At 33.2% G+C, this 15,618-nt stretch overlaps 1 protein-coding gene across 3 annotated transcripts; it reads left to right on the top strand.

The window, feature by feature from the left end:
- The first annotated feature begins 8,948 nt into the window (after positions 1 to 8,948).
- LOC111500295 (beta-amyrin 11-oxidase-like) lies at positions 8,949 to 14,335 on the top strand. 3 transcript variants are annotated; one of them, XM_023152024.1, is made up of 8 exons: positions 8,949 to 9,221; positions 9,909 to 10,392; positions 11,209 to 11,475; positions 12,611 to 12,700; positions 12,771 to 12,849; positions 12,916 to 13,022; positions 13,759 to 13,880; positions 14,132 to 14,335. In XM_023152024.1, exons 1-8 carry the CDS (start codon positions 8,980 to 8,982, stop codon positions 14,223 to 14,225), a joined length of 1,485 nt encoding a protein of 494 aa, XP_023007792.1. In that variant the 5' UTR covers positions 8,949 to 8,979; the 3' UTR covers positions 14,226 to 14,335. The 3 variants fall into 3 exon arrangements, with proteins under 3 accessions (XP_023007792.1, XP_023007793.1, XP_023007794.1); XM_023152025.1 differs by having other exon boundaries at positions 8,949 to 9,206; positions 14,132 to 14,333; XM_023152026.1 differs by having other exon boundaries at positions 9,184 to 9,256.
- The last annotated feature ends 1,283 nt before the right edge of the window (positions 14,336 to 15,618 follow it).

The raw sequence follows: 15,618 nt of genomic DNA, 5'->3' as shown, positions 1-15,618 counted from the left end.
TGAAATCAGAATGTTAGAGCAATTTAATGTTGGGTGACCTCTTGAAAAATTTTATGAGAAGCATGTGAGTGAGGATGAAACATGTTGAAAGAATTCATATTGGTTTGTGGGGATAGTTTTCACTTTTAGAAGTGACAAGTATATAAAGCAACTATGTCGCAAGAGATGTAGGGGAATATTAGGATTATCAGATGTCGAATCCAAATTTTGATTTCTAATCTAAATCTTAAAAATGAAATGTTATCGAAAAGTCATGAATAGACGAATAAATTATAAAGTGTTTGAACAAATTATGAAGCTAAATGATGGATTATCCAAGTTCTTTATATCTTAGTTCTTGAGGTGGTGCAATATTTGAAATGTTAAAAACTTAAAGTTTTTGTGACTAAAGTTGAAGGGGTCGAGGTAGTAGCGTTGATATTTATAAGATTGACAACTAAAATTAACTTAGTTTGTTGTGTCTAAAGTTGAGGAGGTCGAAATAGTAGGTTTATAACCATTATCCAACGTCGAGCTTTTTAAGATTGACCTCCGAAATTAACGGTGTGACATTTAAACTGAGGAAAACTAAAGTTGTTGTAGTTGAAGTGAGACGTCGAGCTAATATATTTAAAATGAATTTTTTAGACTTGATGTGACATTTAAAATGAGAAACGCTTTAAGTTCATTATAGAAAAAGTTGTAGAAACTAGCTAGTAGAGTCTAATAATGTTGCCTAACGTTTCCATCAATCATGATATGCATTGTTCACCTCTATTAGTTCACCTCTATTAGTGGGGATAAACAGATCAATTTTTTAAAATACAAATATTAAAATGAAAATTTTGAAAATACAAAATTAAAATAAATAAAGTTCGAAAGTATAAGAACCAAAATAATTTGAAGAAATGGTTCGATCCTCTTATTTTGGTTTCTTGAATCGAGAAATCCCAAAACAAGCCAACAAAAAGATTCAAGCATTCAGATATTAATAAAGACATCGACCATTCAAGTATAAAAAAGGGGACTAAGGATTAGCCTCATGATATAGTGAATATCGAACCATCCGTGCTTGGAAAACATAACCATGAAATTCGGTTTCATTTTTATTTTTATTCTTATGAAAATCCTTTTATGGGTAAGAAATCAATTAGAAGGTAGGAGAGTCTGTCCTCTTGTGATCCTTAAATAGCCACCACTAGCAATTGACCCTAATAAATGGTCTCTTTCAAATTGCATCATGAGGACCTTTTGATATCAATCCCTAATGAATTTGAGTCACCATTGTTTGTACTTATTATATATCAAATTTTAATGGTCAAAAGAACGTCCAACAATGCCTTGCACGTAAAGAATTTGAGTTCCAAACACGCATAGCCAGAGCCTCAAAATTTAAAACAAGATTCTTTTAGATTTGTATCTTATCTATGAAAATGTTGAAAAGTGTAGTATCTAAATTTTTAAACTTTTAATTGTGTTTAATTTGTATTAAATAGGTCAGAGATAGAGAGGGGGTGTTAAACCAATTCCATCACCTTAAACCAACTTGATTTGGGTTGATTATGAATTTATTATTGATTAGGTTAGGTTAAAAGAAATGAAAATCTTATAAATCGGGTTAGTCATAGGTTGTTACGGTTGTAATTTTTTGACCGCACGACATTGTGATATTGACATGCTCACGATCAACCTTGAGGGAGATCCAAGCTCCATATTCATTTTTTGTCTTGCTTTGTAAATTCGTTGGAACTTTGACGAGATTTGTTTTCATCCACCAAATATAACTTGTATAGAATCCAAGTTTGTTCAGCCACACGCTGCTTGCACATGCATGTTCAGTCATTTGTGATACAACTGACTTGCCTCAACACTAGGCCAAGTCATTCGGTTCAACCTTATCTTTACTTGAGGGCAAGATCTCTCATGTACAACGTTGCATCCCACATCATCTAGGTTCCTAGTTATCATGTCCGACATGTCTTGACGCCATCCTAAGTTGTGGGGTGTCGTCGACCATCACAATTTACTCGGTCATGCTATTGAAAATGGGTCCACATGTCGTTCATAATATTGGGACATCCAAAACATCCATCCATCCAGGTTCTATCAAGGCATTGGATCCTCTCGTGTTCATGATGTCTCTTACGGACTTCGTACCAAATAGTGGGTGTATGATGCAACCTCCGACACATGGGTTGGGGCGCAATGCCGACACACCCGTCACTCGAGATACTATCCTTGAAAAATTCATTTCAAAGGAAGTCACTCGAGACACTAGTCTTGCAATGCTCACCCTCAATACGATACACTTATGTGCCACAAGGTAACCTGCTTAGGCCACAGGGCCCAAAGGTGGTGGAGAGTTGACACCATGTCTCCCTCTACATACACTTTGAGGTATTGCCAATCTTTCTTGAGTAGACATCATTTTGGCGAGTGTTCATATGGCTCCATGCAACGTTCGTTTAGTATCCGATTGACTCCAAATTCAGTGAGCTTTCATCTTTCATATAGACGGACTTAACTCTAGAGTCGCATGTCAAAACTCATACCAAAATTTTGATTTCTAAGGTTATGGCTCGAGGCCTTATCTGACCCTCTTCAAGTTTGTTTTCGACACTCGTTTCACCTTGTTCTCTTGAACCTTCAGTGTGCCTCGTCTTTGCTTGAATGCACACTCTTGGTACGTTGGATGATGCACCATCCTCTTCGGTCGCATTATGACACTTTTCAATCTTGGCATCATGTGGCTGATGGGCGCCACTTGAGGGTCGCCCTTTGTTTGTCTTGCATGCAAGGGTCACAACCTACTTTCTCTTAGTAAGGTTGTGATACTCTCCCCCATTTAACCTCGATGAATCTTACAATCATATGATCGGTTGTGACATTCTCCCCCATTTAATATCGACATCATCCTAATGTCAATCTAAATATTAGACTGACTGCTCACTTGACCCACTGACTTAATCATGCTTTCAAAATGAATACGGAAACTTGCGTACTACTTACGAGCTATCTCACTATCGGACCTTCTTTTGGTTTCCGAGACTCGTAGCATAAGTACAACATAACACAACTTGCCCAGTGATTGTAGGTTATCCCTTCAGAGACCTAACTTCGCCACTTTTCAGACTCGACCTGGGACTCACCAGACAAACCATGATAACAACTATGATCGACATTCCTCTCCTCGACTAGAGGGAGCGTGCTCCAAACGTAGCCATCATAGTCCAAATCGTCATATTCTCTGAGCCGCACAGAGATGTGTATCACTTCATTCTCTCGTCATGGCTATATTCCTTTACGGTGGCAATGTAGACTTCTGTACCATGACATTCCCTCATCATGACCACAACCCTTTTCAAATGCAAGATTTTGAAGCTTGTAACTCAGCTTGTGTTGGCGCTACAATTCATCCAATTTTTGAATTGGTCATGTGGCAATTGTTGCATTGAGACTTTTTTGATCTTCCTACTGTTTTGTTTACAATATCGTATCGCCCGTATCCAGTCTATGCTCTCTTCTGGAGAGGAGGTTAGTTTTAACACTCTTGTGAAGCCATCCTGTGTGATGACTTAAGGAACACACGCGTGAGCAACCCATTCTCTCAAGCTCTCCCCCACTTAGCTGCATCTCTCAAGCTCTCCCCCACTTAGCTGCATCTCTTGTAGTGATGTCGTCCATCCATATGGACTTGTGTTGTGCACATTTGGCACTTGGCTGAGACATGACTCATATGACCCAACTTCTAATTCCCGTGAAACTATATTAGGTTGAACTCAACAACAAAGAATTTATTGTTAATTTTTAAATATACCTAGTATATATATATATATATAGATAGATATAATTTTTATTTAATTTCACACTTAATTTGAAATGATTTTAATTATTGGGTAGGCAAATATATATTGAAATTGAGTTATAAATTTAAATTTGAATAAATGACCATAACAACGAGAACCGCTCAACTAAAAAAAATTTATAGTTGGGTTGTATTGGGTTTATTATTTAATAAGAGTTGTTTGTGTTGAAAAATTTACCACTCAAACAATTAAGATGGTTCTACAAAATGTCTTTACCCGACCCAATCTAGCCCACAAACACCCCTATCAATCGAGTCAATATTTTTTAAAATTCACAAATTTATTAAATACAAAATTGAAAATGTCAGATCATTTTCAAATTCATATATAATATATCAATTTATTTTGAAAATTGTGATTATGTCAATAAAAAAATTATTTGTTACGAAATTGAAAATTCAATCACGTACTATATAAATAAATAAATAAATAAACAAATAAAGATCTTGATTTTTAGCTTCTTATAAAAAAAATAAAATAAAGTACAATGATGAATGATGAAACTTTTGTTATGGTAGACATAGACCTTTCTATTCCTCCTAGTTGGAGGAAACAAGCATCATACATGCTTGTCCCCATTGGGATATATATATATTTCTTTTCAATTAGGTCATTCCACAATTTATGACCCTACTTTGTTTGCAAGAGATGATTGGTACTCTTGACTATATGCCTTTTCTCTATCTTCATATCTTTTTTCCATAATATATGCTCCATCGTGTATTTTTAAGACTATACCGACAAAAATATGTGTACACATTTTATGTGAAAATCTTTTTTATTTTTCTAAGATCCCATATCGGTAGGAAAGGGGAACAAAACATTCCTTACACGAGTGTGAAAACCTCTCCCTATTAGACTCGTTTTAAAACTGTGAGACTGATGACAAAACGTAATGAGCTAAAACAGACATCTGCTAACAGTGGAATTAGGTTGTTACAAATAATATCAGAGCCAGACGCTAGGCAATGTGTTAGTAAGGATGCTGGGCTTCCAAGGGAGCAGATTGTGAGATCCTACATGAGTTGGAGGTTATAAGGGTGTGGAAACCTTTCTAATAGACGCGTTTTAAAACTGTGAGGCTTACGACTATACGTAACGGGCCAAAGCGAATAATATCTACTATTTCTATCTACATTTTCACACGATCTTTTATCATCTTTAAATTTAAATGAACATTAAGAATAACCTAAATATTATATCAAATCGAAAATGTAATAGAGAGTTAGAATATTGATTTGAATGAAATTTGATGTTTACATAAGTTGAAGAGTTAAAAGAAAAAATTCTTTCATTGAAATCAACATACTCATTATTCTCAATTAAGTTACAAAACTAAAACTACTATGTTTGTCCATAGTTTTTGACATTATTATATGAAATTTCGAGAAGAAATATTGGCTACCCATATATCAATATCAAATCTTTAATCGAAGAAAATTTTATTATATGATTGTGACAAAGCATTCAAAGCATAATATAAATGGTATTTGGTTACAAATTCCTTACCATTGGATTAAAAAACATAGAAAAAGACGGATGCTTGCTCTAAGTTGAATCATGAATGATGCATCAAAAGTAGTGGAAGGACCTAGTTTTCTTTATTTTATTTTATTATATAGTGAGGTATTAACGATATAGGTTCGGATACTTGTGACATAAACTACTATCACGATGAGTATACTCTTAGGGATTTTTTTTTGGGTTGGATAGGGTTGAATTGAAACGTTTTTTAAATCTAATTCAATTGTTCAAGTTGTAAAATTTTCCATACAAATAACTCTCGTTCATAATCAACCCTACCATAAATTATTAAATAATGAACCCTACACTAAATTATTTGAATTAAGTGATAATGTGTTTGCCCTGTATACTCCTATACCATCATTAGTCCTTTCAAAGTCACGTTATTAACCAAGAAAATCTTATGACAAAGGATGACGTTCAAGATTGACAATGAGATTTAGAATTTGGATTCGATGACTTCGACATTCCCTTGCAACATGATCACATTACTAACATGAGTTCTTTTAAGATGCTCTGTCTTCATCACATCAATTCACAAGGTTCAACAAGCAATCGATATTTCACGATCAAGGGTGTAGTACTATTTGTAGTAGTGGTCTTTATATATCGTATTAACAATCGAAAGATGATCGATCGAAAGAAAATAATCTCTATTTAACAGGGTTTCTTCTTATACCTATGAATTTCATTGGACCCATAAATGATACATGGGAAGAATCTTTTTGGCTCTTCCCATATCAATAGGTTGATTGTTTCGCTCATGTATCTTCCAAAAGAAAAAATGATCTCTGAGAGTTGTTTCCTAGATCCAATAGAGAGTCACGCTTCATTTTGGAGTTTTTTTAGTTGAACTATTGAAAAAGAACGAATGGTTTGTTGGTATAGATAGTAACTATTAATTATTGTAATTATTTCTTAACAATAATTTTATATGGGTAGAATCACTCTTATAATTTAAATGCAGTTTTGGTTCATTTATTTATCGTTCTTTTGATCAAGCCTCACATGCCCACTAGCTTCCTGAGAGAGATTCGACTCTAATACCATCTATAACTTCTAATGCCTAGGATTCATATTAGGATTTGAAATCCATATTTAACAATTGATGACCTCAACATTTTCGGCAATACGATCACTTTACAATATGGGCTCTCTTACTAACACTTGATCACCTTACCAAACTTGATAGTCACTACCTATTCTAATAAAGTGTACATTTCTTTTTGGTGGCTCAAACATAAAAACTCCAAACTTAAACGTGTTTGGCTTAAAACAATCTTATATTAGGTTACCTCCCGAGAGTTTCTTGAGAAACTATGTCAATGAGGACAAAACATGTTAAAAGAACATGAATTGGTTTGTTGGAGTAATTTTCACTCGTAGAAGCATAAAATAAATAAATAACCTGACTATGTTGTTGAGATATAGAGAAACATCGGAGCCATCATATGTCGAATCCGGATTCCATATCCAAGTAGAAATTCTAACCTAAGCTATATATATACGTCTAACCAATTATATGCTTATGTTTGCATTTTCAATGACGCGTTTAAGGCTATTTCAAACCATATTTGTGAATATAAACACCAAATACAACGAATTAGAAGCATAATTTGCTATCTAAATTCTAAAGAGGCAAGCGTTGAGACACTATTTGGAGCGTCACGACGCCTATAAATGGCCTCTCAAGTTGGAAAAAGTTGGGCCAATTAATGGAATTTGGCCTTTATTGTTTTGGGCTTCCAATGGGGTTCAAACAAAAAAAATAAAAATAAAAAAAATTGTAAACCTCGAACATTTAGTCATAATATAGATATGTGATAGAGTTTTATTGGACTAACAATATTCTCTAGAGAAGAGAAGTCGTCTAGATAATTTTAGACCAATAAATGACTATTTAAGAAGAGACTGAATTGTGGGTTTTGTACGAGGAGAGGATTATTGGAGTCCCAAATTGGTTAGTTATGAAAACGATCACCCGAGTATACAAGTAAAGAAAATAAAAAACAAAATCGAAAAAACCTACTTGTTTATCTTGTAATTAAAATCAATATCATAGAAACTAAAGAGATGTTTTATGATAAAAACAAATTAACAAATTAAATATCCTAGTTATAACAATGTCAATAGTGCATATCAATCTTGAGATTTAAAATTTAAGGGTCTGGAAACTTATTTAGAAGACATTTTTAAACCTTGAGGGAAAAGTCCAAAAACGTCCAAAAACAACAATATCTAATAGAGGTGGGCTTTAGGCTGTTATAAGGGGAAAGTCTAAAAATGATAATATCTACTAGAGGTAGACTTTAGGCTGCTACAAATGGTATACGAACCAAATACCAGAAAGTGTGTCGGTGAGAATGTTGGGCTTCTTAAGGGGCTAGATTGTAAATAAATGGTATTAGAGTCAGACACCAAGCGGTGTACTAGTGAGGACGTTGGGCCCACTAGGTAGTTGATTGTATACAAATAGTATCAGAACCAGACATCAGGCGATGTATCAATGAGAGCATCGGGTCCTTCATAAAGTTAATGGGACTTGAATTCAAACGGTATAAACTTTTTATTATCTCTTATTCTAGGCGAGTAGACATCAATTGGAAGTCGGAAGAGACTTTACCCTTGCACCTCATAAAAATAAATGGTCAATATTAAGATCTATATCACATGTCATCCAACAATTACATTCATCACAAAGTTAAACTTGTAACAAATAATTTTTTTTTTATACATTACTACACTTTTTTTTTTTCTTTTCCGGTAAAGAAAACTACAAAGTTTAGAGATAAACAAAATGGAAGGACCAAAAAAAAAAAAAAAAAAAAAAAAAAAAAAAAAAAAAAAAAAAAAAAAAAAAAACTAAATAAAGTACAAACTTATTTGATAATAGATAACTGTGGATGTTGCAAGAGAAGGGAATATGATACTTGAGAGTCAAAAACTATGTTAAGTGTTGTAAGTAAATGTTTTCAAAGTATATATTGAAATCGAGTTACAAATTTTAATTCAACTAAGCAATTTTTTTCTTTTGCTCGGTCTATCTTTTCTTTTAGGTTCATCCCTTTTTGAACTAGAATCGAGGTGGGAGGGAAAGTGGGTCAAAGTTTCCCATCTTTTTCTTATCTCCTTTGCTTCGGTATGCCTCACACTTCAAATTGACCGTGTCTCAACAATGATCAGAGTTGGTAAGCATAGTAATTATATCAATGGCTAGAGCTGGTCCTCTACGTTGAGATAGGTCCCGTTTTGACTCAAATAGTTCTAGAAGATAAATAAATAAATATTTACTGACATTGGCCAATGTCATTTTATTGAATATATATGTTGGTGAATGCTAGAAATATAGGAAGAAAACGACCCTTCGTTTGTTTTTTTCTATGGAAAATCAATTATGAACTCACAATTCAACACATATCACTATCCAAGAAGTTTGAATTGCTGGTTGCCAATCAAAAAAATATCATTGATTAGGGTTTATTTTTTAAGGGAAGTGAGGAGCTTAATTAATTTAATGCAACTAGGATGAGAGATTCAACACCAAGGGGCAATACAAAAGTGTGTTCTTAAGGAAAGGGATCCAAAGCAAAGGTGTTAGCTGCAGAAATCAATGGAGTTCATAAATGGGGTTTTCTTGATTCTCCCTGTGGGCTTTGTTTTAGTTTTTGAGGTTTTGAAGAGATTGAATGGTTTGTATTATGCTGTGAAGTTGGGGAAGAAATGGGGTGAGCTCCCTCCTGGTGATCTCTGTTGGCCACTTCTTGGCTCTACTTTATCCTTCCTCAAATCTTTCACCGTTGGTCCACCCGAAAGCTTTATCCGTGCCTTTACCACCAGGTCTTTCTCCCTCTCGTGAGTTATTTGAAAACTCCTTTTAAATCTTTTCGGTAAGATATATACTCTCGTTCATGTCTATTTGATTATAATTCAAAGAAATTTTTTGTCATTCTAATTTTCTAAGAATTATTGATACCGTTGGTTGTTGGTTGTTGGTTTGGAATTACTTTCTAAATTCTTAAAGAAAAAATTTTGGTTTGCAAATTTTTATTATGGACTTAAAAGTCAATCCAATCAAGTTATTGATTTTGTAGTTATAAACAAATGAAGTGTTGGAAAGGGTTGACTTCAAACATTATTATTATTATTATTATTATTTTTTAAAGTGGAGCGTTTGAACTTACGAGGATAACCGTGCACATAAATTTAATAGGAGAGGGACCAATCCAAGCATGTCTTCGTTTTATAGTTACAAATTATTGAGGCGTTAGAAAGAGAATTGACTTTAAACATTATGTTATTTGGATATCTAATCTATAAAATAACCAACCATACACTCAAGTATAATAGAAACAAAATCAAACTCTAGCTGTTTTGATGGACATATAATACATATTTATGTAAATTAAACCTATCAAACACAAAATTGAATCGGGACAAATTGATTTCATTATAATTTTGAAACTACAAAAGCTTGATACGAAGTTTAGGAACCAAACGGTTAATGACCGTTTTTTTTCTTGTTAATGTTTATTGAGGTAGGTATGGGAAAGTTGACATGTACAAGACACACATTTTTGGGAGGGCAAGCATACTTGTCTGCAAGCCTGAAATCTGTCGCCAAGTACTAAGCGATGAAACCATATTTGTTCCTGGTTATCCCGCCAGCATGCAAACGTTATTTGGTAGAAATACGCTGCACCGAGCCTCAAAGGCGGAGCACCGGAAGCTCCGACGGGTGACAACGGCGCCGATCAGTAGCCACGCTGCGCTCGAGATGTACGTCGATCATATTGAACACACAGTGATCAGTGGGTTGGAGGAATGGTCAAGTGTGGAGAAGCCATTGAAGCTGTTGACAGAGATAAAGGAGCTTACCTTCAAAATTATTTGGAACATTTTTATGGGTTCAACTTCCATAGACTATACCACAAAAGAAATGGAGGCTTTGTATAATGATATTTCACTTGGGTTCTTCTCTTTGCCCATCAACTTTCCTGGCTTCTACTTCCATAAATCTCTCAAGGTAAGAACTTTTTCCTTCTAAGTATGTATATTAGATGAAGAGTGTTGTTTAACAATTAGAACGCTGTTCAATAAGCTAAAACATTATACAATCTGCGGAAAGGTTATAGATTTAAATCTCAATCGTATATGTCCCAACTCAAAAATACTTTCAAACCTATGATGTTTAGGTGATCTGTTTATGAATGGCAACTTTTGAAAAAATTTCAGTATTTTTTAAGCAAATCTTTTATCATGCAACCCGTCAGCCTCACGATTTTAAAGCACGTCTATTATTAGGAAGAGATTTTCACACTCTTATAAAGAATGTTTTTTTCCCCTCTCCAACGGATGTGGGATCTCACAATCTATTCCCTTTGCAGCCCAGTGTCCTCACTTGCACACCGGTTGGTGTGTGGTTCTGACATCATTTGTAATAGCCCAAGTCTACCGCTAGTAGATATTGTCCACTTTGGCCCGTTACGAATCGCCGTAAACCTCATAGTATTAAAATGTGTATGCTAGGGAGAGGTTTTCACACCCATATAAGGAATGTTTTGCTCCCCTCTCCAACTAATGTGAGATTTCACAATCCACCCCCTTGGAGCCTAGCATTTTCGCTGACTCACCACCCGGTGTCTAACTCTAATACCATTTCTAACTGTCCAAGCCCACCACGAGCAAATATTGTCCGCTTTGGTCTGTTACGTATCACCGTCAACCTCACGGTTTTAAATTGCATCTGTTAGGGAGAAGTTTTCACATCCATATAAGAAATGCTTTGTTCCCCGCTCCAACCAACGTGGGATCTCACACAAAAATAAATGTATGAATACAGGCTCGAAAAAGATTGTATGAAATACTTCTATCTATTGTGAATGAGAAGAGGTTGATGAAGAAAAGCAAAGGGGAAAGTTGGGAAGCACAAGATATGATGGATTTGATGATAGAAGTGGAAGATGAAGATGGAGAAGGGATGGACAATGAGACCATTGCAGATTTGATTTTTGGTAAGTTATTTGCAGGCCAGGAGACTTCAGCTTTCACTACAATGTGGGCAATTATATTTCTTACAGATCATCCACATCTGTTCCAAAAGGCCAAGGTTAGAGTTCTTTAATTTTCTAACTTGTTAATTGCATTCATTTGTCTCAATCGTATGATATCTTTATTTATCTAAGTTATTGCATATTAATTTTCTCTTGAATGCGTTTGTGGTTTGAAATAAGAATATTTGGCTCGTATGTTAGAGTTGTGTAGTCTAACGTTAAGAAATCTACTTGTTTATCCAAAATGATGTTCAAGTAAAAAAATGGTATATGAATATATGAGTTCATATCTAAATGAGAGTGATTTTAAAAATATAATAATTAATAAGGGCATAAAAACATAAAAACACATGTAATTTTGAAATTCTTCTGGGTAACACTTTCCCTCTTTATTAAAATCAATTAAGAAATACCAATTAAGAAAAGATTACACGAGATCATATGTTGAAACGACTTAAATACCAATTAAGAAAAGATTACAAGAGACAATATGTAGAAACGACCGAACTCTGTCGTGCTTGAAATTGCTTGAGATTTTTTTGGATAAAAACTTACTAGGTTGGAAGGTATTGATAATAGATGCTATACAATTTATTTCTTAAATATCTAAATATTTATTCATAAAATGCTTAGATATGAATATGGAGTCTAAATTATTTTCCTAAAATATCTGGATATCTTTGTTCTGAAATACTAGATTATTTCCATATACAATGGGTTAATACAATTTTTGGACTTGACCATATTCAGCTAGTGATATATCTTAACACTAACCTCTTGAAAATTTTCCTATCAACATATGATTGAGGAAAAACTTGCTAAAAAATTTCACGACAATTAGGGAATGTGATAATGTCCTACGAAATACAACTAAATATTGGGGTCATTAGTTAACTTATGAATCCTAATCTGATTTGTGAGGTCTTTTGTTGCAATGAACTTGGATTTTATTTTCTATTTTTGTTTCAAAAAGTTAATTAAGCTACAAGTTTTAGAACAAGAAACAAATAAGAAAGGCTAGAATTGGCTCGTGTATGTAGATTTATGTTCATATAAATCTTAATCCCTTCAAAAAGCCAAGTGAAATTTAAGATATTACAACAATATTGTCATATACTTCTTTCTAATATCATGTTCATTCCTCCGAATTTTATCATTTTGATAGTAATTTTTAAGATTAATTTGTTTTAGGAAGAACAAGAAGATATCATTAGTCGAAGACCTTCAACACAAAAGGGTATAAATCTCGCTGAATTTAAACAAATGAAATTTCTTTCTCAGGTAAATTTTTTCTTCAATTTTAGTTACGATGTTTAAATAAACTGTATATCTAAGATATTGTAATATCCAGGTGATAGATGAGACGCTTCGTCTTAGTGGTATTATATTTGCTACTTTTCGTGAGGCAACAACTGACGTTAATATCAATGGTTAGTCATCAACAAAGAAGGCTCTCTTTAAATTATGATCTTTCATGGATCTTAATCATGTTTTAGGTAAGCTTATACCAAAAGGATGGAAAGTCATACTTTGGCTTCGAGAGCTTTACATGGATGAAGAGCTACATCCTTCCCCACAAGACTTCAATCCATCAAGATGGGATGTACGCAATCACTTTCCATATTTGCTGTCCTTTATTATTTTTGTTACTTAAAATCATTGTCTACATGCAATAAATATAGGCCTAAACTAATGGAAAGAAGAAAGAATATCATTTTAGTCTTTAAGTATAAGAGATCACGTCCATCCTTCTTAGATATTGTCTTCTTTGACTTGTTATGTATCGGTGTCAGCGTCACAATTTTAAAATGTTTCTGCTAGAGAGAGATTTCCACACTGTTATAAGAAATGTTTCGTTCCCTCTTCAACCAATGTGGGATCTCATACTAAGTTTTAAATACAATTTCTATTTCATCCTTCAATTTCAAAATGTTGCATTTTTACACTTTTACTCATATCGGTAAATAATGCTCATTTTTATGTCAAGTCTTTGACTTTTGGTTAAGTAGTTTAAAATAGTTATGATGTGGATGGTTAAAGTGAACCTAGCTCAAAATTCTGAAAAGTCATGAATAAAAGTGTAAGATCTCAAATCTTATAACCAAATGAAAACTAGACTCATAATTCTAGGGTAAAGATGTAATATTTTAAAATTTAATGAGAAAAATTGAAACTAAACTCAAAATTGAAGGATAAAAATGTAACATTTTGAAACGTATAAATTAAATGGAAACTATACTCAAAATTCGGGGACGAAAAATGTATTTTTCTCTCCCGTTGTTAAACTATTTATAACCTTTAATGTTGTTTCTTACTATTTGATTATTTATGTTGAACAGAATTTTATAGGCAACCCAGGTGCTTTTACCCCGTTCGGATTAGGAGTCAGGATGTGCCCTAGACGTGATCTTGCCAAGCTCGAGATCTCAATTTTCCTTCACCATTTTCTCCTCAATTACAAGTGAGTTTGCTCAAACTTTTCTTCTATAAACTCTTAACACAAATAAATATAAGCTTTTAAGGACTTGTTCGGTGACGTTTTTATGTTCCTCATTCCGTTTAAAATAGAAAAAAGTGTTTTGAAAAAATGAAAAACAAGAACTAGTAACCAAATGATTATTAAGTACAGAGTTCATAAAATAGGAATAATATCGAACATACCCTAATTTTTTCACTATATATCGTTAATATATACGTGTTTCATGAATGTAGGATCGAGCGTTATAATCCACAATGCCAATTGACTTATCTACCAATTCCTTATCCCAAAGACAAATGCTTGGCAAGAGTGCTGAAAACTGCATGACAACGTATAGTGCTTCTCAATCTTATTTATCCCAACAAATGAACTTTATGATTGTATTCAGCTTTTGAAATATGGTATATGTTTGTGTGTATGTGTGTACTTATGTACTCATCAAAATTTAATAATTAATACTTTGTTATTACTATAATCATGAAAGAATTTAATTTTGTTCAAAACTTTTCAAGGTACAAACTAGATATTTTTGCTACATTTCCTTCATCTATGAACATTTTATGTCCTTTGGACCTCATGTCGTGATGTTTATTGTTTTCATATTCTAGTATATTCTAGTTTTAACAATACATATCAACTTCATGAATTCCGTTTTATAACACATCGACCTTCAACTTATTTAGAAGAAGTTCTTCTCCATACTCATCCCTCACATCACTGTTTAGAGTCTTAAAAACATTCTCAACTTAGACATTTTCACCTAATTTTTTTTCTTTTCAGATGGTAAATATTTCTCCGGACATGGAGTGTGAATCTAATTCATATTTGAATTGAAACTGAGGTACTGATGCAAGTTCCTCCCCTTTGAATCAAATTGATTCATATATGAAAGATGTTGACAATAACTTCTTTCAAAATTGATTATTTGTCTCTATGTGAACAAATGAATCGGATCGAGTAAATAGCTCATCGAATGAATGAACCGGATCGAATTGGAAAATTGAAAGTGGTGGAGAACTTTATACTATCGACCTCACCATCATCTGCATTATTTGCTTCCTGGATTCCTTTTCTACAATAAGAAGTTGAGAAGTCTTCAAGTAAATCAATTTTTCTCAGATTCTCCCTTTTTCTTGACAGAAAAAAAAATCTAAGTTATTCAGAATTGTTGGAATCTCACGTTGACTCAGAGAAGAGGAATATCATGGGTATACTAAGGGATATTATTTCAATTGGTATGAGATCTTTTGGAAAAACCAAAAGTGAAGTCATTAGAACTTATATGTAGAGTGGATAATATCATACAATTGCAGAGATTACTTGTTCCTCTATAATATTTTGATCTTATGAAAAATAAAAATTTGAATAAATGACCTAATCCATCCTAGCCAATCTAATCTTGATATTTTATGGTTGAATTGAGTCTATTTCATTATTTAATAAAGATTGTTTGAATTAAAAAAATTTACAAAACATTTGGCAAAATTATCACAAAAGACAAAATGGGAAAAACTTAAATTTAATTAAGGAAAATGACATGAAATAAACAAAGGCATAGAAATCTTAATCACAAAAATTTTAAATCTTTTTCATTCCAACGAAAGTAAGCAATTAAAAATAATTTCTTCGCATTGAAACTAAAGAGAATTTAAAATTATTCATTGAACTTTCTTCATTCCAAGCCTAACGAATAGCCCTCGCACCTACCTCTTTACCAACA

Source organism: Cucurbita maxima, unplaced genomic scaffold (genome assembly GCF_002738345.1).
Source record: "Cucurbita maxima cultivar Rimu unplaced genomic scaffold, Cmax_1.0 Cma_Scf00028, whole genome shotgun sequence".
NCBI classification, from domain to species: Eukaryota; Viridiplantae; Streptophyta; class Magnoliopsida; order Cucurbitales; family Cucurbitaceae; genus Cucurbita; species Cucurbita maxima.
This window is presented reverse-complemented; position numbering and strand designations above follow the sequence as displayed.

What these genes read in the sequence shown, in the direction of transcription:
- LOC111500295 (XM_023152024.1), top strand. Translation starts at nt 8,980, where the DNA reads ATGGAGTTCATAAATGGGGTTTTCTTGATTCTCCCTGTGGGCTTTGTT. An exon ending in ACTTCCATAAATCTCTCAAG is followed by an intron (nt 10,393 to 11,208) that starts GTAAGAACTTTT and finishes GTATGAATACAG; the next exon opens with GCTCGAAAAAGATTGTATGA. An exon ending in ATCTGTTCCAAAAGGCCAAG is followed by an intron (nt 11,476 to 12,610) that starts GTTAGAGTTCTT and finishes AATTTGTTTTAG; the next exon opens with GAAGAACAAGAAGATATCAT.